The sequence below is a fragment of the Pristis pectinata genome, chromosome 2 (assembly GCF_009764475.1).
Source record: "Pristis pectinata isolate sPriPec2 chromosome 2, sPriPec2.1.pri, whole genome shotgun sequence".
In the NCBI taxonomy this organism is placed as follows: domain Eukaryota; kingdom Metazoa; phylum Chordata; class Chondrichthyes; order Rhinopristiformes; family Pristidae; genus Pristis; species Pristis pectinata.
In genome coordinates, this window is record NC_067406.1 from 115,985,913 (window position 1) to 116,012,298 (window position 26,386).

A 26,386-nucleotide genomic window follows, 5' to 3' on the forward strand; every position below is an offset into this window, starting at 1 on the left:
GGGCATTTCAGCTCCAACTCCAGCCAACTCCTGCATTGTGATGCACAGGTGCATAAGTCTAAAATAGTTGAAGTTCTTGATGGAACCTCCGGCCACTGGGAGCACTGTACTGGAAGTGCGGAATGAGCACTCCCGAATATGGAAAATCATATGTAGGACTGCTAGAAGCAATTTTGACAAACATTATCAAAGGCAAAAAACTTTTGAATGGTTTCTGGAATATCAGTGCCAAAGTTTATGCTGAAAACAAAGCTTTATATTAAAAAAAAGTACATGAACTTTTGCTTGCTTGCTGCAAGTAGAAACTGATAATCTGCTCCAACTATTCAGCATCTGGCTCACCAAGCGAAATCGGTCATGTTTCCTGCCAATTCACCGGGTCCCAGGTTCCTGCACTCCTTTCCCACTCACCATAACCCTGCTTCCCGTGTTCCCTTCCCACTCAGCTGGATCTGTCTCCCATGCTCCTTTTAAACTTGTGGGTTCATGGAACATTTATCATTCCACTGTATAACATACAAAACAAAATGAATTAAAAGCATGTTGCAGTATTAATATTCATATCGTTCAATAATCCAGGAAATCCACCAATAGTCCAGCACCAAAGTCTCTAGCGAGCCAGGTTAATGGAGTTTTACTGCAATGCTGAGAAACTGCACCTCGATATTATTTTGGGGCACCAGACTCGTGAAGCACATATGCAAAAAGTGAAATTGGGGGAAAAGTTATTAGGAATATACAAATTAAGCACAGATGTAGGCCACACAGCCTGAGAATTTTTTGCTGTATATCTTGTACAGTTGTGTATGTCTAACTTACAATCATTTATGTTAACTTATGTTTGTCGTGTGTAAAGTACTGTGCTGCTGCTGCAAGCAGCATTCAGGGTCAGTAACTCTCCATCTCACTGCCTGGGATGGTTGAGGTAGAAACCTTAATCACATTTAAAAGGAGAATGAAAGTTCACTTTAAGCACCATAAACTACAGATCAAGAGCTGGGAAGTGGTATTAGCCCAAATAGTTTGTTTTGGCCACAGGCCTCCTTCGATGCTCTAAATAGAGAGCTACACTTTTAGAGACAAGAGACTGCAGATGCTCGAATCTGAAACAGTTTGTTTTATAGTTGCACTTTCAGAGATCAGTGCTTAGGAGGCTTATTTATGTAAAATAACATCTCTAACAAGTCCAGGACCTTAGTCTCCCTTTTACCAAGGTTAAGATATTAAAATATAGAAATTTACAGCACAGCACAGGAAGGTGCCAGATCCTCCTTTCAGTGTTCAAACGGACTTAATAAGTATTTGACCGAGGAACTAAATCTATAAAAGTAAAGATACTTCCACATTTTCCAATGATTTATTTGTTAGATTTACATTGTATAGTAAAAGCAATAGGTAGACATAAGCTGTTCTTTTATGGCAATAGCTTGATTCAGCTGTGTAAACACAATTATAATGATAAACTGTAATAACTAAGGGATTAAGACATCTCTTATGATGTATTAATCCCTTAAACATTAATTGAAACAATGCAGTAGCATATGAACTATTAGTTAGAAGCTTTGAAATGTTCCCAGTAAAACAAAGGGTTCCTTGTACATTACCAATTAAGACTGACGTCATCATCAATGATTTTACATAAATCAACAACTTCCCTCAATGATCCAACCACCCATTTATGCAGTGATCCTCATAGCAACCCCTAATAGAAATATTATCCAATGGCCTTCCAGATGCAAACACATACAATAGAATTTTTTTTTGTAAAACAAACAAAAAACACATCTTGGTCCATTGCTCGTACAGAAAAAAGCTGGCTTAGTACTGAATACTAACTAATCTCCATAACTCAATGTGCGCAATGAAATCCCCATCTTCCCAGAGAGAGTGCAATGAAAAATCTCTATAAATTGGACTTGGGCATTGGTGGCAAGGCCAGAATTATTGCCTATTCCTACTTTCTCCAGAACTGAATGGGCTTCCTTGCCCATTGCTAGGTCAGGTAAGGATTAACCACATTGCTGCATGTCTGGAGTCATTGTAGGCCAGACAGATAACGATGGCAAATTTCCTTCCACAAAAGGATAATAATAAACCAGATGAATTTTAATACAAATCTGGTAGATTTATTGCCTTTTTATTGTTGATCAAATTGAAACTGGGATGTGAATTCATGTCTCTGGATTACTAGTCTAATAATATGTAGCAATTCCCCACCTCACATTGGAACTTATTTGCCTTAAAAGGCACTTAGAGCAACTTGATAGCTATCAATTTCATTTCACAGAAATACTATTACAAACAATAAAAAGGTTTTTAAATTAGTTACTGTATTAATTACTGGATTCAGCTTAAACTTATTTGCAATATTCTTGCTGCAAAAATCCAATAAAGCATTTTTTTTTAGGAACTTTGAGATTATATACATTTTAACATGCTTTGCAAGCTATAATTCATTAAAGTATTTGCACTACAATTGTATTTGGATAAGCAATTAACAGGACAAAGCATTAATACTGTCGATGGAATGTATTACTTCAAAAAGAATTTTAATTATCTTCACCACCACAGATGCTTAGGAGGACATTTCTGTAATCACCTGAAGTGTCACTCTACAAAATAAAAGGAATTTGTTAACAGTTATCCATGCAAATTGAGATCCTGTGTTCAGAAAACAATTCATCCAGTCTGGGTTGAGGATAAATTTTCCTCTGGCAACAATCAAAAATAGCTTGCGTTAGACTAGACCACGGCAAAGGCAGCTACACATAGCCACATATCATCTCATAAAATGGAGAACAATGGTTACTGCAGATTCAGAGAACTCATTGTCCAAGGCCAAGAATAGTTGGTAAGGTGTCTGGTAAGTATCACGGAACAGCTTAGAGCTGTCCATAAACTGATCAAATAGACATATGATGCCTCATTGTTAACTTGGTTGGATAGGTTTGTAATCAATTCAGTAACCAGCTAGGTGGGAGGAAAAAAAAATGTCAGTGCATCATTTTCTTTGTTAAGTGGAGAAGTTGCCGAGACATTCAGCAGCTCTCTTCCACTGGTGTAAAACATAAACCTTTGACAAACAGAATGGACCTGTGTGTCAGGTGATTCTTTGATTGTTTGACTTTTCCCTAACATTTGCTATTATTTAACAGCTTTTAATAGGAATGAGTTTAAGGACATCTTAGGAAAAGCTTATTTAAGCAGATGCAGGAAGAAACCATGAAAATCAGGTGCAGCTTTGACACAAACTTTAGATTTAAAGGATGCATCTGAGGAATTCAAATCAGTTTTGTCCACATTTTAATTTTTTTTTATTTGTGCCTAGGATGTGGGTGTGGATTCCAGAGCCAATGCTTACTCCTCATCTCTAATTACCCCCAAGATGGTAATTATACCCGCAACTGCAGGCACAGTTACAAAGTTTAAAAGATGTTTAGAGAGGTGGACAGAAAGGGTTAGAGGGACATGAGCCAAACACAGGCAAATGGAACTAGCTCAGGTAGGCAACTTGGTTGGCATGAATGAACTGGGCTGAACTTTCCATATTGTTGGGTAGACGCTACACTAGGATAGCCTAGGTCAGAGGCACGCCTAGTTCTGGAGTGTAAATCTTCAGTGGCAGATCCAAGACTTTTCAAGATCCAGTATATTCAGGCATCTTTTAGAACCACATGCAAGGTAATTAAACTGGCTGAAGAACGACTGGCCATGGAACTTCAAAGATTCTAAGCTGTAGATGCCTGATATTAATTATATGCTGGGACCTTCCATCATTGAGGCAGGGCATGTTTAGAGTGCCCCCTTTTAAGTGACAAATTGCCCATCACAGTTTATAACTGCATGCACCCAAATTACATATCTTTAATCTGAACCATTCACTGTGGCATTGGTTACTTATGGCTACAGCATGCAGATTCTGCTGTTTAGCAAATAGAACCCTAGCTGTTTCACGTGGTTGGATCCTCCCATTGGCATTTGAAAATGTAGAAACAGGAGTCTCAAACTGTACGAAATGGAAGTATAAATACATTTCTAAAAAGGCAAAGTATTTGTTTTGCAGTTTGAGTTGAGAGCAAGTAGGAAATGTAGAGAAACCAAGGTCCTGAAAAAGTTATTCAGTGCTTAAGCTGGCCCCAGTTTATACAAGCCAAACAAAAGTTGATTTTGAACATTCTTAATACTCTGCACCAATGGCTCCCTGGCAAATCATTACAGGCACATTGCTTGAGAATTTTGCTTTGCTGCTCTTATTCAAACCTCCAGCGTCTTTTTGCACCTTAATATCTCAGTTGTTTTTGTACATCCTACTAAAGTCTGCCATCTCCTCTCTCATACTACAAAACTTTACATACAAAATTGTTCTATTTATCCACTACAGCAAACTATAACCTGCATATTCAACAATGAGAAAAACTTGTTCCACTTTTCCCTCAACTAAGATGCCTGTAGAATCTATCATTCAGCTTATTTTCCCTTTGCAATTTGTCTTTTCATAGTCAGATCAGTTGAAAATGCAGTATATAGTTCTCAAAGATCCAGCATTAAAATAATGACTGCTACCCTGCCTCTATTCAAGGAGCTCACAATAAATGTCAGCCCTGCTTGGGTACCTGACACATTGGATCAAATAAATAAATCTAGCATGCCAAACAGGCTTAGGCGGTAACAGGGCGAGGTGGGTGAGTAAAGGTAAGGTTTAACTGCTATTGTTATAAATTTTAAGTAGAATAAAACTAGGTAGGGAAAGAATAGTTCAGATGGAGGACATGGTGATGTACTGCAGCTGCATGATGTGGGAGCTAGTGGACCCTGCTGTGGTGCACGGTGACCACATCTGCAATAGTGCTGGAGGCTGGAGGAACTTCGGCTCAGAGTTGATGAGCTGGAGTCGCAGCTTCAAACACTGCAAAGCATCAGGGAGGGAGATAGTTATGTAGATGCTGTGCATTGGGAGACAGCTCACCCCCCCCCCCCCCTTAGAGCAGGTACTTCTAGGGTCCAGGACGCAGATAGAAGGGTGACTGTCAGGGGAGAGAAAAAGAAAAAGAAAAAGAAACGCAACAGGCAGACAGTGCAGACGACCCTGGAGGCTGTTCCCCTCAGTAACAGCACTTTGGATGCTGTTGAGGGGGATGACCTACATTGATCAAGTGGCAGTAGCCAGGTCTCTGGCACTGGGACTGGTCCTGCTGCTCAGAAGGGAAGGGAGGAGAACAGGAGGGCAATAGTGATAGGGGACTCAATAGTCAGAGAAACAGACAGGAGGTTCTGTGGAAGTGAGCACAAATCCCAGATGGTATGTTGCCTACCAGGTGCCAGGGTCCAGGATGTCTCTGCTCGGGTCCACAGCATTCTTGAGCGGGAGGGAGAACAGCCAGAAGTCATGGTACATGTTGGTACCAATGACATAGGTAGGAAGAGGGATGAGGTCCTGAAAAGTGAGGTTAGGGAGCTAGGCAGACGGCTGAAGAACAGGACCTCAAGGGTAGCAATCTCAGGATTGCAGCCAGTGCCACGCGATAGTGAAGGTAAGAATAGGAGGAGATGGCAGATGAATGTGTGGCTGAGGAGTTGGTGCAGGAGGGAAGGTTTTAGATTTTTGGATCATTGGGATCTCTTCTGGGGAAGGTAGGACCTGTACAGAGTGGATGGGTTACACCTGAACCCGAGGGGGACCAATATCCTTGCAGGCAGGTTTGCTAGTGTGGTTTCGGAGGGTTTAAACTAGTTTGTGAGGGGGATGGGAACCAGAGGGGTAGGTCAGAGGAAGAAGTGCATGGGGCAAAGTCAGATCTAACATGTAGAGAGGCTTTGAGGAAGAAGCAGAGTATAGGGTATACAAGTGGATGGGCTAAGGTCCATTTACTTAAATGCAAGTAGTATCAGGAATAAGGGTGATGAACTGAGAGCTTGGATAAGTACATGGGACGACGATATTGTGGCTCTTGCAGAGACTTGGCTGTCACCAGGGTAGGAATGGATATTGAATATTCCTGGATTTCAGTGTTTTGAAAGGGATGGGGGGGGGGGTGGGGTGGTGGAGAAGAGGAGGAGGAGTGGCATTACTGGTCAGGGATATTATTACAGCTGCAGAAAGGGAGGATAATGTAGAAGGGTCCTCTCTGGAGTCAGTATGGGTGGAAGTTAGGAACAAGAAATGAGCAGTCACTCTGCTGGGAGTATAGGCCCCCATGTAGCAGCAGGGATACTGAGGAGCAGATTGTGAGGCAGATTTTGGAACGGTAAAAGAATAACAGGGTTGTTATCATGGGAGACTTCAACTTCCCAAATATTGGTTGGTACCTGCTTAGTGCCAAAGGTTTAGACGGGGCAGAGTTTGTTAAGTGTGTCCAGGATGGATTCCTGTCACAGTATGTTGACAGGCCAACTAGAGGGAATGCCATATTAGATCTAGTATTAGGTAATGAACCGGGTCAGGTGACAGACCTCTCAGTGGGTGAGCATTTAGGGGACAGTGACCACCGCTCCCTAACCTTTAGCATTGTCATGGACAAGGATAGGAGCAGAGAGGACAGGAAGATATTTAACTGGGGAAGGGCAAATTATGAGGCTATAAGGCTAGAACTTGCGAGAGTAAATTGGGATGAAGGGAAATGTACTGTGGGGATGTGGTCGTTGTTCAGGGATCTCTTGCAGGATGTTAGGGATAAATTTGTCCCGGTGAGGCAGAGAAAGAATGGCAGGGTGAAAGAACCATGGATGACAAGAGAGGTGAAACAACTAGTTAGGAGGAAGAAAACAGCATACATAAGGTGTAGGCAGCAAGGATCAGATAGGGCTCATGAGGAATATAGGGTAGCAAGGAAGGAACTTAAGGGGCTGAGGAGAGCAAGAAGGGGACATGAAAAGGCCTTGGTGAGTAGGGTTAAGGAAAATCCCAAGGCTTTTCTCACTTATGTGAAGAGCAGAAGGATGACGAGAGTAAAGGTAGAACCGATTAGAGACAAAGGTGGGAAGATGTGCCTAGAAGCTGTGGGTGAGGTTCTTAATGAATACTTCTCTTCAATATTCACCAAGGAGAGGGGCCTTGATGACACTGAAGATAAGGACAGCTAAGTCCCCAGGGCCTGACAGAATATTCCCCAGGCTGCTCCGTGAGGCGAGGGAGGAGATTGCTGAACCATTGGCTAGGATCTGTGGTGGGCAAGCTGTTGGAAAGGATTCTTAGAGATAGGATCTATGAGCATTTAGAGAATCATGGACTGATGAGGGACAGCCAGCATGGCTTTGTAAAGGGAAGATCATGTCTCACAAGCACGATAGGATTCTTTGAGGAGGTGACTAGGCAGATTGATGAGGACAGTGCAGTAGATGTGGTCTACATGGATTTTAGTAAGGTGTTTGACAAGGTTCCATATGGTAGGCTTCTTCAGAAGGGCATGGGATCCAGTGACGCTTGGCCACATGGATTCAAAATGGGCTTGCCTGTAGAAAGCAGAAGGTTGTGGTGGAAGGAGTGCATTCAGATTGGAAGGTTGTGACTAGCGGTGTCCCACAAGGATCGGTTCTGGGACCTCTACTTTTCGTGATATTTATTAATGACTTGGATGAGAGGGTAGAAGGGTGGGTTTGCAGACGACACAAAGGTCAGTGGTGTTGTGGATAGTGTGGAGGACTGTCAAAGATTGCAGAGGGATATTGATGGGATGTAGAGCTGGGCTGAGAAGTGGCAGATGGAGTTCAATCTGGAGAAGTGTGAGGTGGTACACTTTGGAAGGACAAACTCCAAGGCAGAGTACAAGGTTAATGGCAGGATTCTGGGTAGTGTGGAGGAGCAGAGGGATCTGGAGGTTCATATACAAAGATCACTGAAAGTTGCCTCACAGGTGGATAGGGTAGTTAAGAAAGCTTATGGGATATTAGCTTTCATAAGTCGTGGTATCAAGTTTAAGAGCCACGAGGTAATGATGCAGCTCTATAAAAACTCTGGTTAGACCACACTTGGAGTACTGTGTTCAGTTCTGGTCACTTCATTATAGGAAGGATGTGGAAGCGTTGGAAAGGGTGCAGAGGAGATTTACCAGGATGCTGCCTGGTTTGGAGAGTATGGATTGAGGAGAGACTAAGGGAGCTAGGGCTTTACTCTTTCGAGAGAAGGAGGATGAGAGGAGACATGATAGTGATATACAAAATATTAAGAGGAATAGACAGACAGCCAGCGCTTCTTTCCCAGGGCACCAATGCCCAATACAAGAAGGCATGGCTTTAAAGGAATGGAAGTTCAAGGGAGATATCAGAGGGAGGTTTTTTTACCCAGAGAGTGGTTGGGGCATGGAATGCGCTGCATGGGTGGTGGTGGAGGCAGGTACGTTGGTCAAATTCAAGAGATTGTTAAATAAGCATATGGAGGAATTTAAAATAGGGGGATATGTGGGAGGAAGGGGTTAGATAGTCTTAGGCGTGGTTTAAAGGTCGGCACAACATTGTGGGCCGAAGGGCATGTTTTGTGCTGTACTGTTCTATGGTTTATGTGGAGTCGATTCATGTTATTTGGCCAGCTCTTCCAAAGGCATACTGGCAGTTACTGCTGGTACGTACAGGCATTTATATTTGGACATTTGGACAGCCACCCTTGTATGGCCCCAGTACCAGTGATATAGACAGTACCAACACGATTTGCTGTACATATTCTACAAAATGGCAGGGGGCACAATCACATCAGGAGATGTCTTGACAGGCCTCCCAATTACAAACTCCTCCCTACCCCCAGCCGCAGGGGCAGTGTCAGCCGCTTACAGCTGGAAAGTCCCTGCACTAGCAAACATGAGCGGCTCAGCTGTCATGGAAAGATCCAGCCCCATCTCTCTCATAGATTATGTAAACTTCCTCTTTATCTTGTCCGCGAGTCTGGTCACTAACGGTATGCCAATTAATGTACAAGAGTTAATTCTAGCTAGCTATTTTACTGACATCTTCTAATTATTTGGTATCTTTCATGTCAAGGCATCCTAATGCATTTCACAATCAATTAAGTACCTTACAGAATCGTCACTGCAGTTATGCAGGCAAACTACTTTAATTTCCAAGTTATTCTGCATCTAAAGAAGAATTACCCCTTCCTCCCATCCTTGTTTCTTGATAATGATGCAACTAATACTGAATTCCATCTTTATTCTGGGTGCACCTTGATTCAGATATCTTTAAACTGTCATTTGTATATATTTTTTAAATTAGGCCTCTATCTGACAATTCTATTTTCACCACCATGACCATGCTGATTTTTCTGCTCATCAACACTAATCCCATTTGCCCGCATTAGGACCATATCCTTCTGTGCCTTGCCTGTATAATTGTGTCTGTCCTAATGCCTCTTAAACATAGTAATTGTATCTAATTTCACCAGGGCCTTTGGCAGCAGCGTCCTAGATAACAAACACTCTATGTAAAAAGAAACTTATCCTCAAGTTCCCCTTTAAATTTCTTACCTCTCACTTTTTAAACATATTTGCACATAGACTACTTTAATTATTTACAGATACTTCACTGACGGATTTATTTTCTTTATTGTTAGGTAGCATATTCTGTTTTATGGTCATACCTTGATCATACTGTGGAGAGTTCGTCCATAGTTGTCATAGAATACCTTACGAATATCCAACAGGTCAACTTCACTCCTTGAAATCATAATCCTGATAAGTGTATCATCATCCGTGCCACTTCCCTATTTAAACAAGGAAATATGTCAAGGAAAACTACTTAGCTACTTTCAACAAGCTCAGATCTGACAACGTGATGATAATTTATGGAGTATTCTCAATAAAAAAAAATCTTTCTTTTTTATAGACCAAAGTAAATAATTAAGACAAGGCTAGTTCTGGTACCCCAGGAGCAGAAAGCTGCTGAAATGCGGCAGGCAACAAAGACTGCCTGAGAATAATGGAGTTATGTCAGCATTGACCAAAAGAGATCTCTTCTCATGGTTGCAGACAGGTTGGCATTCCGTGGGTGATAACATGCAAAGTTCAGGGTTCTCAAGGGGTGCCCAGAGAATCACAGGTCTAGTCTATCACTCCCTGAATTTTCAGATAGCCTGTAAACCTCACTAACCCACATTCACTTGATGGGTCTGTTTCAAAGAAGAGTCCCTCTTCATCAAGAGAACACAATGACATCGTAAATGCTATGTTGCACCGTGAACTAGTTCATTATTAACAGATCAGTTGCCACTGCCTAGAGATTAGAAAGTACAAGGTAACAGTGCCATCTGCAGGCAAAGTAGTCCAAGCACAGCCTACAAGTTACAGATCTCAAGTCACATCGAATTTATTGTCATATTCCCAAGCACTGCTGAGGTACAGGTACAATGAAAAACTTGCAGCAGCATCACAGGCATATAGATTCAGACAACATGCAGAACACAAATTATATCTGACTCACTGACTCTAAGAACCTTGCCACTGGTACACTTTTCCTCAGGGAGTGAGCCAGAGATGGGCATTTGGTTCTTTGTGCACTTCTGGAGGAATAGAGAAGGCAGGCAAAAGTCCTTCTTCCCCTTCTACAGTCACCCGAGGGTATGCTTGTCCTGCCATCTACCCCTGCCCCATAGCTTCAGTTCATATACCAAAGGGATCAATAGAAACCTCCATGGAAGATAGGCAATGACTGGAGAAAGTCCCTTTTCCTTCAGAAGAGGGTTTCAGTGGATGAAACAGGAGTAAGATTGTCAAGGTGAGCTACAGCATAGTGTATATTAATGTAGTTATCAAAATTCAATATCTGGAATATAGAACAACAATTTCTTCCTTCAGACCCATTTTTAGTGATCACTATTCTTTTTATTAAGTGTACATTAGCTTCAAATACAGCTTTTGTTTTGACCCATTTTGGTATACTGGAAAGGTACAACCATAATACAACTGTATCAAGAATCAGATACTTACAAACTTCGCAAACTTTTGTCTTCATAATATTACTTTAATACATTCCTTCCAAAGCAGCTATTGTTAGTAATTTGCACTTAGCACAAGGAATTGGGTACAAACCTGGTCATTTTTATATTAAGAAAAGAATCTTTAATAATAATAATAATAATAAATTGATTAAATAAGTGAAAGTAATTTCTCAGTCAACAAACCTTCATGGCATTGTAGAGTGTTTCAGCAAAATACTCCGGAACACTTCTTATACACTTCACTGAAATAGAACACAAACATAAATTATGTACAGATTATTAATATTTCTTTTTTTTTTAAAAAGTACAAGAAAAGTTAACTAATTTAAAAATTTACTCTTAGTGTACACAGGGAATTAGGTTTCCATTAACAATTATCAGCAATGGCTTACTGATCCAATTGGCCATTAGTTTAAGTGACCAGTATGGATACATTTATGGTGAAACAAGATTTAAAATGAAGTTAGCTGAACACAAGAGGAAAAGGAATAGAGATATATATTGAATTAAGAATGTTGGAAGGTAGTTTGTATTTAAGCATAAGTCAATGGAGTTGAATGGCCTGATGTGTGTTAAAAGCTTTGCACTACAGCGTGAGAATATCAGCTCTTGCTTCTTACCAACAGCTAGCAGGGCACTCCTTAAATTTCCAGATGTCTCAGAAGAAACGCTTTCTTCTATTTGGTATCCTGAGATTTTCATGTACTCTTTAAAAACTGAAAGTGACCACATATTAAAACAGTCATCATCTCCATCAATTAAAGAATACTGTGTTCTTTCAGGAATATGAAAGCACACACAATTAAAACCTGAAATTTCAAGTTGAATTTTATTTAATGCAACCAGTAAGAGATTTTAAATTCTTGAGCACTTCATTTAACCAGAAGCTCTTAAAATATATATTGTTCCAAGTTTCTCATCAAGCAGCATTACTATATAATCCAGATTCAATTCTGCATTTCAGCTATCTCAAAAAACTAGAAGTGTACATTTTTCATTAAAAGAAGTGCAATCAAATTGAACAAATTCGATGTTACTTCCTGACCAAATCTTTTATCATGAGAATGGACACTTTAAATTTAGATTAGCTTGTAAGCAACTGTTTGTCTGAGGCAAAATTCAGCCTAGGCACTCTCAAACCATTCTTACCAGACACAGTCACACCAAGGACCATAACAGCTCATAAAAATATTAGAACAGTGCAGAACAAATGGGCATGGGACACAAGAGGCTGCAGATGCTGGAATCTGAAGCAAAAAAAAACAAACTGCTGGAGGAACTTAGCAGGTCAAGCAGCATCTGTGGAAGCAAAGGAATGGTTGATGTTTCAGTGGTTAAGGTGGATTTACACATATTGCAGAACAAGTTCCTTTATACTGGCTAATTAGCACCTTCGAAACCCATGACCTCCAACATCAAGAAGGGAAAGGGCAGCAAGTGATTGAAATAGTACCCCATGCAAATTCATACGCTATCCTCACTTGGAATCATACTGCTGTTCCTTCATCATCTCTGGCTCCAAATCCTGGAACACCCTACCTGAAAGCAATGTGGGAGCATCTTCAATACAGTGACAACAGCAGTTCAAGAAAACAGTTCACCAGACCTTCTCAGAGGCAAATAGAAGAGGGCAATAAATCCAATAAATGCTGGCGTTACCAGCAACAGCCACATTCGATAAATGAATCAAGCAGTTTTAGATCCAAATACTGAATCACTATGTTTGCTGTGTACAACATGTGCAGGCAACATTGTTCAACTTTGACATTCAGCTTTTGTTGAGTTATTATGCAACATTAATAACTCAACAAAAATTGCACTTGCATGCTGCATAACATACTAGGTACTGTTGCATCTCAGGTCATTGCCAGCTTACATCCCCAAACCCAATCAGTTCTGATTAAAGTCAAGTCAGTAATGATTTATGCAATTGTACCAAATGTAGTCTATCTTTCCTTGCCCATCCCAAACTCGTCAAAGCCTTTGACAAAGCCCAACGCTCCAACTCCACTCAGCCATCATCCAGCTAAGTGGGATAACAGTTGATTCCACTTCTTAGCTATTCAGTCAAAGGCAGAAAAAACAGCAGCAATAGCTTTTCTTTCCATACCCTCACCCTTACCTCTTGTGAGCCCAGTGATCTATCCTCAGGCCTCCACTTCACATCAGAATGTTGCTGCTTAACATATAAGAAAGTGTTGGATTCTGTGTATCCTGATGACACCTAGCTTTATCTCACTATCATCCGTCTTGGCCTGTTCACTAGCTCCAAGTAGTCAGATCATTTATCATGAGCAGAAATGTCTTCAAACTAAACTAAAGGGAACACAAAAGTCACTAAAAACATCACAAACAACAATCATTTGCCATCAATATGATCATTCTCCCTGACGACTGTCTGAAACTCACCCAGAGCCCAAATACATGTTTAGCTTCATATCTCATTGCCACTATGGCCACCTATTTCAAACTGGCATTGGCCAATTTACTTGCTGCTGAATCCCTCATCTATGTCTAGAGAACTGCCAGAGCAGATGGTAGAGGCAGACACTCTCACAACAACATTTGGTCAAGCACTTGAATCACAAAGGCATAGTGGATTATGAACTAAGTGCTGATAAATGGGATTAGTATAGATTGGTATTTGATGCCCAGCATGGTGGACTGAAAGGTCCGTTTCCTGTGCTCTATGACTCTACAATTCAATGACAATCCATAATACCTTCCACTTTAACCAAGCTTTTGGTCATCTGCCCCAATATCAATTATGTGGCTTAGCATCATTTTTTTTTTTGCTGTGAAGCACCTTGGGACAATTCTGCCTTTATTAACGATGCCAAATAAATGGAAGTTGTTGTTGGGTCCTACTGCACTTCTGCTGCATGACTGGTGTCAATACAGGTAACATCTTACCAAATAAATGGAAAACAAATGAGTTCACCCTGACATACCAACATTTGAAATGGATGAATGACATCCAAGGCGTTCAAGTATCCTCAGACAATTCATTAATATTGCACAGTTCTTTTCAAATATTAAAGTGAACATTTTCTTACTTATGGTTTGTATTGAATCAGCTTTAGTTATTTAAGTAGTAACTGTTGTCCTGCAAAATATTTTAAAGATCACTTTTACATTGATATGGATTTAATATTTTCTTTTTTCTGCAGACCAAGTTTTGTCTCCTTGACTGAGAGCTCTATCAATTGTGCAATGTGACACTTCCATCATGTGAAATAGGTCAGATTCATACCGCATTGTGCTTCAGAAGCAGTCCACTGGCTGTTGAATATTTTGGACCATTCAAAGGTGGGTATTCCACAAGTGCACGTTCTTAACTATTTAGTCTCCCACTAGTGTGTGAAATACATTTTCTCTAGTTTGTTCCAGGCCTGCAATGTTAACACTTGCTTAATTTTCTCAAATCTCATCTTAAATACAGCGTGCACAGAATTTTGATGATGAATAGAGGGGAAGGAAGGAGAGAAATAAAGTAGAATAAGACTAGAAATGTCTCAATCCTAGTATGTACAAGTTTTAAATTAATTACATTCCCCCCCCCCAAATACTCTGTTAAAGTCATGAAAAAGTTTAAAACATTGTACGACATATCACACTTATAATCAGTAAACATCAGTAATGAAAGCAAAGCCAGCAATGCAAACCTTGTCGAAGATGATGAACACTCTTACTCCCTATGATGGAGAGGAACATTGACTCATCAGTACCACACTTCAGTTCTCCAGCTTGAAACAGTTCCTGTTGTATAGAGATGATACAAGTTATAGAGTCATATCACACAGGAAGAGATAATTCACTTTCCTCCCTCCTTCCCCCTGAAAATTTGTCTATACAAGTAAAATATGATTATGTATAGGACTAAGATTCAGAGACCTGGATCAATGATCTGGGGAAAGAAATTCAAATCCCACCACAACTCCTGGGGAATTCAAATAATCTGAATAATGCCCAGTACACTGGATTATCAAAAAACTCATCTAGTTCAATTGTCACGAACCAGCAACAAAAGAAACACACTGAGCATGATTCAGTGTTAAAAACTATTTTATTAATCACTACTTATGATGATACATAAAATAAAAGTAAACATGTTAGTATGTTAGAATTCAAAAATGTTAAACCTCGAACGTTAACCCCAAAACTAAACTCTTCGTGTGTGTCTGTGTGTGGCAAAGTCCAAAACTCCCAGTTCCGGAATGGTTTTTAAAGTTCAGTTCCGCAAGCCATAAGGTGAAACATGAGCAATGGCTTCTTCAACCACCACCGTTGTCAGAAGATAAGACGTAGATGTAGAAAAACAGAGAGAGAGTACATACGAAATCCAAATGTTCCACGATGGAATCCAAATGACACTCCAGTGTTTACTCGGTAGTGACTTCCTCACCCCGAAAAGCATCCGAATCGTGGTCGTCCACACACACAAATACCTGTTTCCTTCTACAAGTTAGCAACAAAGTGAACTCCACCGGATTACTTCCAACTTCCATACATGGATTTCAGTGGCAGACACAGTTATTGTTTCTCATCCATCGATAGAGAAAACTAGCAGGCTGGTGTCTCTCTCCCTTCTCTCTCTCCTTCTTCTTCTTCAACAACGTCATTACATCCTTTATCTTCTATTGACGTAAGCACGCCCCACACACACACACTCTCTATCTTAAAGGGACTTTCACTGAGTCCGTAACACCTCCCACCTAAAAAAAAATTTTTCCCAAGAAAAATTTAACCGCGCATACAGTTAGTAATGTTAATAATTATCATGCTACACAACTACAGACTATCAGATTAGTACAGGTACTTGTTTCCTATTTAACATCGGGAAAGACAATCAGCAATCACATTATCTTTGCCTTTAATGTGAGTTATCATGAGATCAAACTCTTGCAAAATTAAACTCCAGTTTAACAGCCTTCTGTTCTTGTTTTTGACTCGGCTCAGAAACACCAATGGGTTATGATCTGTATATACAGTCAATGGTTTCTGAGCGGTGCAAACATATACACTGAAATGTTGCAAGGCTAAAACAAGCGACAGTAATTCTCTCTCTATGGTGGAATAATTCTTTTGATGCTCATTAAATTTCTTTGAAAAGTAAGCTACAGGATGGTCAATATCATCAAGGTCACCCTTCTGCAATAACACAGCTCCTGCAGCTTCATCACTGGCATCTACTGCTAATGAAAATCAAAGTCAGGTGTTTTGAGCACAGGATGGTAGCATAAAATGGCTTTCAGCTTCTCAAATGCTTCTTGACAAGAATCTGTCCAAACAAACTTTACTCCCTTCTTCAGAAGATTAGTTAGGGGAAGAGCAATATCAGCAAAATTTTTGATAATATCCAACCATTCCCAAAAATCTTCTAACAGTCCTCGTACCTGTGGGAATAGGGAACTCAGATATTGCTTGAACTTTTGCCTGAACAGGAGCTTGCTTGCCTTGACCTACAACATAACCAAGATACGTCACAGTGGCATGGCCAAATTCACTTTTAGCCAAGTTAACTGTAAGGTTAGCCTTGGAAAGTCTTTCAAACAACCTTTCTAACGCAGATATGTGATCTTCCCAAGTATCATTCCCAGTCACTAAGTCGTCAATGTAGGCATCTGTATGTTTTAACCCATGAATCACTGAATTAATCATTCTTTGAAATGTTGCTGGAGCATTTTTCATTCCAAATGGTAAAACATTGTATTCATACAATCCAGAAGGGGTTACAAAGGCTGAAATCTCCCTTCCTCTATCTGTTAATGGAACACCCCAGTACCCTTTTAATAGGTCAATCTTTGTAAGAAATTTTGCCTTTCCCACTCTATCTATGCAATCATCCACCCTAGGGATAGGGTAAGCATCTGACTTTGTTACAGCATTCACTTTCCTGTAATCTGTGCAAAATCTAACAGTTCCATCAGGTTTAGGTACAATAACACAGGGCGAACTCCAATTTGAAGTAGAATGTCTAATAATATCATTTTCCAACATGTATTTGATTTCCTGATCAACAAGTTTACTTTTTTCCACATTCATTCAATATGGGTGTTGTTTGATTGGTTTTGCATCCCCAACATCAACATCATGGGTAATTATCGATGTTCTGTTTGGAACATCTGGGAACAGATTTTTAAATTTTAAAATTAATTCTCTCATCTGTTGTTTTTGTGAAACTTGTAAATGGTCCAACTTTGCTTCAAGGTTCTCCAAGATATTTTGGTTTTTTAGTTTCAATGGAACAATATTTGGTCTAAATTGGCCTTCCTCAACATCAACATCAGGCATTCTAGAAACAACCTTTACATCATCCACCAAGGCCACAACTGAATCCCTCTCATAATAAGGTTTTAGCATGTTTACATGACAGAGTTGTGTTTTCTTGTGTCTATCTGGTGTTTTGATTATATATGTTAGATCAGTCACTCGAGATTCAATAACATAGGGTCCAGAAAAACGAGATTGCAAGGGATTATTTTGGCTAGGGAAAAATACTAACACCTTTTGCCTCACTGCAAATGTCCTAGGCCGAGCACGTCTATCAAAATATGTCTTCATTCTTATCTGGCTAGTTTTCAAATTCTCTCTTGCTAGCTGGCAGACTCTCTCCAACCAAGTTTTAAATTTTTGGACATGGTCCAACAGACTCAAATGCACTTCTTCAATCTCCTCACATGAGAGTGCTTTTTCTTTCAATTCTGTCAACTCAGGGTCCTTTGTCTGTTCCACCATAAAATCCTTCCTCGACAAAGACAAATCTTTAAATTCAGGCTCACTATAAGGATGTTGATCCTCCAGTGAAGACAGAAAAGTCTCAGATAAGGTATCATAATTTTCTTCCTGTTTAGGACTGTCACAAGGAACCACATCAGACTGCACCGGACTGTCTGTCTTGGCTAATTCTTTAGCTCTAGCTCGAGTCACCGCACATGATGGGTAAACATCTGGATCATTCTCAGACTCATCAATCCTTGGTTTGGTCGTTAACCGTACCACAGGAACAATTTCTCCATCTGCAAGGTCATTCCCCAATAACAAAGAAACTCCTTCCACTGGCAACCTAGGTCTTATCCCTATCTCGACTGGTCCTTCTACGAACTTTGACTTTAAAATCACCCTGTGTAAAGGGACAGATATGGTGTCATCTGTAACACCTCGCACTAGATTTACCTCACCAGTGTCACTTTCTTCACCAAAATTTAAAACACTGTCCAGCAAGAGAGATTGACAAGCCCCAGTATCTCTAAGAATTTTCACTGGCACCTGGGGTGACTCATCATTCAGTGAAACAAAACCCTCTGACACATAAGAACGGAATTCCTTTCTCACCTCCTCCAACTTTTCCGCTTTTACCTCTTGCAAGGACTGATCTTTAACAGCATCTCCTAAACCTTTTTGATTTTTAATTGCCTGAAAGCAAGCATTAGGCACAGCTTCCTTCCTTTTTTTCAAAAGGGCACAATTAGGTATCACATGGCCAGGTTTCTTACAGTAATAACAAGTACACTCAACAGGTTTCTCCAGCACGGGCTTCTTTTCATCCTTTCCTTTTTGATTACCTCCCAATTTAATCTCCGGTTTACCTGGATTGTCCTTGTAACTCTTTTGAAAGGTTTTAGGTTGTCCCCATTTGGATTTATGGGTTAAAGCATAATCATCTGCCAACCTAGCAGTTTCTTGTAAAGTTTCCACTGCCTTTTCATTTAAATATGTTGTTAATTCAGCTGGAACACATCTTTTAAAGTCTTCCACTAATATCAATTCTTTCAATTTATCAAAATCCCCATCTACATTTTTAGCCATGTACCATCGTTCAAAACATATTCTCTTTCCATTGGCAAATTCCATATAAGTCTGATCTACAGATTTCCTCAAGTCTCTAAATTTTTGTCTATAAGCTTCAGGTACCAATTCATAGGCCTTCAATATAGCTTGTTTTACCTTGGTATAATCAGCTGCATCCTCAGCAGACAAAGCAGAATAAGCTTTTTGAGCTTTACCTTTAATCACACTCTGTACCATAAGAGCCCATCCTTTCTTTGGCCAGTTTGAACTCACAGCAACCTTTTCAAAATATTGGAAATACTGATCAACCTGATCTTCCTCAAAAGGAGGGACTAATCGAACCTCCCTGCTGGCTGAAAAACCATCATCAGAATCAGATTCCAAACTCTTTCGCTTCATTTTTAACTCATGTTGCCTCTGTTTTTCCTTCTCCTCTGCCTCGAACTTTAACCGAATTAGTTCCCGTTCAGCCTCTAACTTCATCCGAGTTAGCTCTCGTTCCCGTTCAGCCTCTAACTTCATCTGAGTTATCTTTTGTTCTCGTTCAGCCTCTAATTTCTTTCGTTCGGCCTCTATCTTTAACTGGGTTTGCTCTCGTTCAGCCTCTAATCTCCTTTGCTCCAACTCGACCTTCAGTCGTGTTTGTTCTAACTCCATCTTTGCTATCTGCACCTGTCTAACACGTCTCTCTGACTCACCCCCAGAAAACTCTTCTAACTGTTCTAATTCTTCCTCCTCCAGATCCTCCAACTCCACTGGTTGAAAAGTCACATCAGGAATCACTGGTTTACTCTCAGGAAACTCAACTACCTCACTCAACTCAAACACTTCCTTCTCCAAATAATAGTCAACTATCATTCTATGAATAACTGCTTTTCTCATAGACTGCTTTACTTCTGTAAGGTTTAGCTTTGTAGCAATCTTTATCAAATCATCCTTTTTCGCCACCTCCAATCCCTGTAGGGTTGGTGACTCCAAAAATGCCTTAATATCCATTGCTGCTGGTTTCCACACACACAAGCCAATTAAAAAGAATTTATTAGACCTCCCTCAAAAATCTTTGGATTGAATCCCGAACGAATCTCGTCAATCTGGGGAACGATCCCAGACGACACTCGTTAATCTTTGGATTGGATCCCGGACGAGCCCCCAATTTTGTCACGAACCAGCAACAAAAGAAACACACTGAGCATGATTCAGTGTTAAAAACTATTTCATTAATCACTACTTATGATAATACGTAAAATAAAAGTAAAAATGTTAGTATGTTAGAATTCAAAAATGTTAAACCTCGAACGTTAACCCCAAAACTAAACTCTTCGTGTGTGTGTGTGTGTGTGTGTGTGTATGTGTGGCAAAGTCCAAAACTCCCAGTTCCGGAATGGTTCTTAAAGTTCAGTTCCGCAAGCCATAAGGTGAAACATGAGCAATGGCTTCTTCAACAACCACCGTTGTCAGAAGACGTAGATGTAGAAAAACAGAGAGAGAGTACATACGAAATCCAAATGTTCCACGATGGAACCCAAACGACACTCCAGTGTTTACTCGGTAGTGACTTCCTCACCCCGAAAAGCATCCGAATCGTGGTCGTCCACACACACAAATACCTGTTTCCTTCTACAGGTCAGCAACAAAGTGAACTCCACCGGATTACTTCCAACTTCCATACATGGATTTCAGTGGCAGACACAGTTATTGTTTCTCATCCATCGATAGAGAAAACTAGCAGGCTGGTGTCTCTCTCCCTTCTCTCTCTCTCTCCTTCTTCTTCTTCAACAACATCATTACGTCCTTTATCTTCTATTGACGTAAGCACGCCCCACACACACACACACACACACTCTCTATCTTAAAGGGACTTTCACTGAGTTCGTAACACAATAAATTCTCTTTGGACAGAAATCAGGAATATGGAAATCTAGATCATTCTCAACTAAAGCATCTATCCACCTAACCTTGACATTCAGCTTTGTCATTACAGAGAGTGTCACCAACAAAATCCTGAGGGTCACCATTAATCAGAAACTTAACTGAACCTGCTAATATAACTGCTGATTATAAAAACACGTCAGGAGCTTGATATTCTGTGCTGACCGACTCACCTCCTGACTCTCCATAGCTCTTCACTATCTAAAAGGCACAAATCAGCAGAGTATTGGAAAACCCTGCACATGGTTGGATAAGTGTAACTTCAATAACACTCACCAAGGTCAATAGCATTCAGACCAAACTAACTTGCTTGGTTGGCCACCACCATAAACATACATTCAACTCCACCACTAGAATACTAGGTGGTACATACTGCCAGTCACAAAGGGCACTGCAGCAATTTGTCAAGTCTACTCCAAAAGCAGCTCTTAAATCTACCGCCTCAGGTATCAGGAAGGACAGGATGGAAAACACATGGGAATACCACCAATTGCATGTTCTCTTCCAAGTCACATAGTACCCTGACCTGGAAACACAGCGTTCCTTCATGAGCACCATCTAAACTCCATACTCAACAGTACCATGCGAGAATCTTGACAAGGACAAGAATAGTTTAAAAGGTGGCTCACCACACCTTCAAGGGCAATTCACAATAGCAATAAGTGCAGGCCTTGTCAGTAAAGGCCATATCCTGTCAATGTATATTAAGAAAATTAGATAAGCAAAAATATTGGTGATTACAGATCAGGATAAGTCACAAAAAGATACTAAGGAGGTGAAAAATAATTTGAATTAATGGATCACTAGCCTTTATCTTAAGAGTGTTAGAAAAAACAGTGATTGAAATTATATTACAGCTGTACAGATTTTTGGTTACAGACTTTCTAGAATCTATATTAAATCTTGAACCAATGAATCTCAGAAGTGGCAGAGCACAGATTCACCAGAATGATGTTAGGTTAAAATTTGTTAAATTCTGAGGACAGGTCTCATATTCCCTTGAAGATAGAGGATTATGGGATGGTCTATTGATGTTATTAGATGATTAACGAATTTGATCAAGAAGACAGAAAGAAACTATTTCCTCCATTGGAAGAGGCCTAAAAATAAAAGATGAGCCCTAAAATTAGAGACCTAGGTGACCTTAAGTGATTTAGAAATGACTCTTCATAGGCAGTAGAAACCCAGAACTATTTTCCCTAAAAACCTATTGAGCTTAGGACAATTGAAAATTTCAAAGCTGAGGTGGGTATATTTTGTAAGACGAGACTGTTAAGAGTTACAGAACCAAGATGAGTAAATAAGAGTTAAGACACTGATCCTCCATGATCTCAATGAATGCCAGAACACGTTATATAGTCAGAGTCATACAGCATGGAAAATAGCCCTTCAGCCCAACTTGTCCATGCCGACCAAGATGTCTATCCAAACTGGTCCCATTTGCCTGCGTTTAGCCCACATCCTTCCAAATCTTTTCTATCCATGTACTTGTCTAAATATACTTTAAACATTGTAACTGTACCCACTTCAACACCTTCCTCTGGCAGCTTGTTCCATATACTCACGATCATCTGGGTGAAAAAGTTTCCCCTTGGGTCCCTATTAAATCTTTCCCCTCTCACCTCAAATCTACGTCTTCTAGTTTTAGACTCCCTGACCCTGGGAAAAAGACTATGACCATCCACCTTATTTATATCCATCATGATTTTTTTACCTCTGCAAGGTCACCCTCAGCCTCCCATTCAGGGAAAAAGCCCCAGCCTATCCCTAAGTTCTCCTGTCTCAGCAACATCCTTGTGAATTTTTTCTGCACACTTCCCAGCTTTATGACATCCTTCCTATAGCTGGCTGACCAGAACTGCACAAAATACTCCAAGTGTGGTCTCACCAACAACTTGTACAGTAGCAAATGATGTCCCAACTCCTGTACTCAGTTCTCAGACTGATGAAGGCAAGCATACCAAGCGCCTTCTTCACCACTCTGTCTACCTGTGTCACCACTTTAAAGCACTAAATGGCTCACTCCTATTGTTATATCGTGGCCCCCGTCTGCAAGATATATCCTTATTAGTTAACTTTTGGTCCATTGCTCATATTAAATTACAGCATGGAGAAGTATGTCTTCATTAAAATAAGAGTGCCTCTCCTTACCACTGGCAGCAAGTATACCAGCTGCAGATGAGTCTGTCCTCTAAATTTCATTAGAAAATACAAAAGACTAATAGGACCCTGTATGATTTCCCACTTCAGGTGAACCTGGGGACTGGACTAAGGAGTAACATCCTCTCCTGATCTCAAAAGACAGGTGATATAATATGGTCCTTGATAAATTCAATTAAAAAAGATGACACATTTAGTAATGGATAATTCGTCATTCTGATTTTACTATACAAAGCACTTTGACAGCTTGCTCCCAAATTTTTGTCTCTTCTGCCTTAATCTGGTAACCTAACTCTTATTTTTAGATGCAATTTAAGTTTATCATCAGTAGCCAAGTGCAGTGAACAGAAGTGCTTCCATTAATTCATGCTAACTGCCTCTTCTCTACTTTTCCTCCACCACAGGGTTTCCATCTACAGTAACCCTTCCAGCAATATGGATATTGAGGCTATCGGATCCCTCTTTCCAACTTTTAACACAACGCTACATTACTTACTCTACAGAGCAGCTATACGTAAATCACACACACTCACGTCAACAATTGCCCACTCTGCCAGTACACTTACTTCTGAAATTTGATCAGCAATGCTTCTTCCCCCCCCCCCCCCCCCCCACAAAGGATGGAATAGTTGATAACAGTTTAAAATTAGGTAAAGTTCTACAAAAACTATTTCTGTACTATTGCAAGAGAATGGGACTACATAACAATTCAGGCATCAGCTTGTCATTATTGCTTAGAACGTTGTCTTCAGTAGATCAAGTCCAGTCACCAATGGAGATAAAGGCAGTTGTACAGCAGCCTCAAAATTATGTAAAAATAAGTTTAAAGAAATAATTTAAGGTCTATAAGCAATTTTTGTTTCAAGGAAAATCAACTATAAAAATGCTTTCACTGACCTGTGCATCTTTTTTAACTGTTGCTTCATCATATGTTGTGCTCTCATCTCTGCTGGCCTAACGAGGAAGAAATGTCAATTTTTATTGTCTTGCCACTTCCCACAGTTGAATAAATAACCATGGAATACATTCCTATAACTGACTGATAATACTTTATCATCACTAATGGTAGCAGAAGGGGAAGAAGACATTAGCCAAAAATTGCTGTGTGCATTTAACAGCAAGCCCCATGAGCTGTAATTCTCCCTCAAATTGGTGAGGCTGCAAATTGATAATGGCACAGTAATATTTAATGTTGCACCATCCTACCTCAATACTACCACTCAACCACCAACTGTCCCCCGTTCGTCACACTGCTCAGCAGCATTCAATACTAGATGAGAAAAATTTGCTCCAGTTAAATTTTGGGAAAGCCAAACACACTGTGTTTGTTTGCCACCATGAACTGTTCTTTTGTCATATTGCTCGTCCCTCCCCCTGAATATCATCCGAGGGCTAACTAGACTATTCTGGGCTAAACCTTTAATGCCATTCCACCTCTATTACCTTTCTTACATCAACACTTTCTGCTTCTACTTCAGCTCATTTCCTCTTAAATCCCTCATCCATTCCTTTGTTTGAAGACTACTGAAATGCTCACAGGGTCATTCTATCTCAACCAAATAGTCCATTTCCTAACCTGCACTATGTCAATCCTAAACTCTCTAAGCTCCACTGGCTCCCAGTACAGCCAGACCTTAATTTTGAACTCCTCATCCTGATTTTACCCCTTCCCATGCATTTTCTTACAGCCTAGCCTCCTATTCAATCTTCCATCATTCAAGGCCATGCATTCATTTGCCCAGGTCTTAATCTCAGCAATTTTCCCCCCTCTAAACTATAATGCTTCACTCTCCCCCTCACTCTTTAAGACACAACTTAATACCTCTCTGTGTGACCAAGCCCAGCCCCAATATTTCCTTTTATAACCAGTATCAGATTTTTTCTTATAATGTTCCTATTAAGTACCTGTGAGCTTTATCACATTAAATTCAAGTTGATGCAATTTGTGAACAAAACTAAATGGTAAAACTGCAATACTGTTTCCACAGACATGGCACTTTAAAGTTTACAATAAATCCAAGGGTCTGGCATTCTAAATATTGATACAAGGTTTATTTTTCCAAATTTCTACCTGTAGTAGAATCACCAAAATCTTTTGGAAATGTCCAGAAGTGTCACTGATAATACATTCTTCCAAATCTTTGCCATATTCTGAAAGATGTTAAAAGAGGTAGTTAGGGCCAAGATTAAAAATTATTCTAGTGGTTCACAAGTTAAAACAGACAGTAATATCTGGGTTTCATTACCAAAAGGAACCACCTCACAGAACAAATTAAGTATTTCTGCCAACAGATATAACCAACAAAAATATCTTATTTGGTACCTCAATTAATAACATGCACCATACCACAATGCAAGGATCAAAAGCAAATTTAGTAATAAGTTTTAAATCGTTCCACCAAAATGACTATGCCTATTTTTTTTGAAACAACATTTTTAAAGCTGGAGTGTGTGAAGACCTTGAAGTGAAAGGAGGAGTAGAATGCAAAATTTAGAAGTTATCTAACAGCACTCAAGTTACCACTTCAGTTTCAAGCAGTTTCAATACCCACAAGTTCATCTAGCAACAAGTAGATATAGTAATATAGTACATTAAATATTTCAGGTCAAAGAGTTTCCATTAGAACTTCAAGTCAGCAATCTAAAATGTTACTTCATTTTCTCCCTCCACAGATGCTGCCTGACCTGTTGAATATTTCCAGCATATGTGTTTTTATTTCAGATCTTTTGCTTTCCAAACAAATGATGTCTCATCTGCTTTAGCAACCACTGAATATTGCTATATATTTGATATATATTAAATGAGGTACAAGACCATACCTTCCTTATAAGCCTGAATGATTGCTTTAAGTTCCTGGTTGGTTCTGGAGGCAAGAATTTCTATCAAGCATTTTTCATCAGTTCCAGCACCCTACAAAGATACAAAACAAATAACCATCAACAAATTTAGAACAGAACAACTATACACCAATTACATGTTTTAGGGGTTTCAATCTTAAATTCTGTGTTTTGCCCAACTCATTGAGAAAGAACTTTAACCATTATTGTTTTGATGTACATATAGTTGTCAGCTACAAAATTATGTGACAGTCGATGTTTACATAACCATACTTTCCAAAGTTGTGCAAGAGACAACATTTCATATTCGGCCATTTCAAAAGTGGTGCAGAATATGTACAAATCAAAATATATGTTTTGCAATATTATTTTGGGTGGGAGGGGGATTACACTGGCAAAAAAAAGTCTTCTAGCACAACCAACAATCCCACCAGATAGTCAGGGTCAAATTCCCTGCTGAGCATTAAACAGCCTAGAAGTGGGCATAACATTGCTCTAATGCAGGTTGTCTACTTTCAATCACACAACAACAGCTCTCTCCCCTATCAAGAGTTGTGTAAAGGAATTTCTAGGACATTTATTCTTAAGTAACTGGAATCAGTCGAGTACGGGACCCCTGTAAGAATGTGCTCTGTTAAAAACCTATCTTCTCCAACCTAGCTTACAAGAAAACAGAAGTGGACTTGTCAAGCTCACCAAGGCCAAATTGATCCTTATTCTCCATGCAGACAAGCCTTGTTGATATGGTGG

The 26,386-nt window shown here is 39.9% G+C and overlaps 1 protein-coding gene across 1 annotated transcript in view; it reads right to left on the reverse strand.

The window, feature by feature from the left end:
- Positions 1–1,346: 1,346 nt before the first annotated feature.
- The window catches only part of LOC127583394 (annexin A5-like), a 38,190-nt gene continuing 13,150 nt past the window's right edge, over positions 1,347–26,386 (reverse strand). The window contains exons 6-13 of the mRNA XM_052039339.1: positions 25,619–25,709; positions 24,870–24,949; positions 23,696–23,752; positions 14,584–14,677; positions 11,539–11,634; positions 11,102–11,160; positions 9,563–9,685; positions 1,347–2,612 (exon numbers count right to left, since the gene is read on the reverse strand). Of these exons, the coding sequence (XP_051895299.1) occupies positions 2,550–2,612; positions 9,563–9,685; positions 11,102–11,160; positions 11,539–11,634; positions 14,584–14,677; positions 23,696–23,752; positions 24,870–24,949; positions 25,619–25,709 (663 nt within the window). The 3' untranslated portion in view covers positions 1,347–2,549. The remainder of the gene's footprint in view (positions 2,613–9,562; positions 9,686–11,101; positions 11,161–11,538; positions 11,635–14,583; positions 14,678–23,695; positions 23,753–24,869; positions 24,950–25,618; positions 25,710–26,386) is intronic.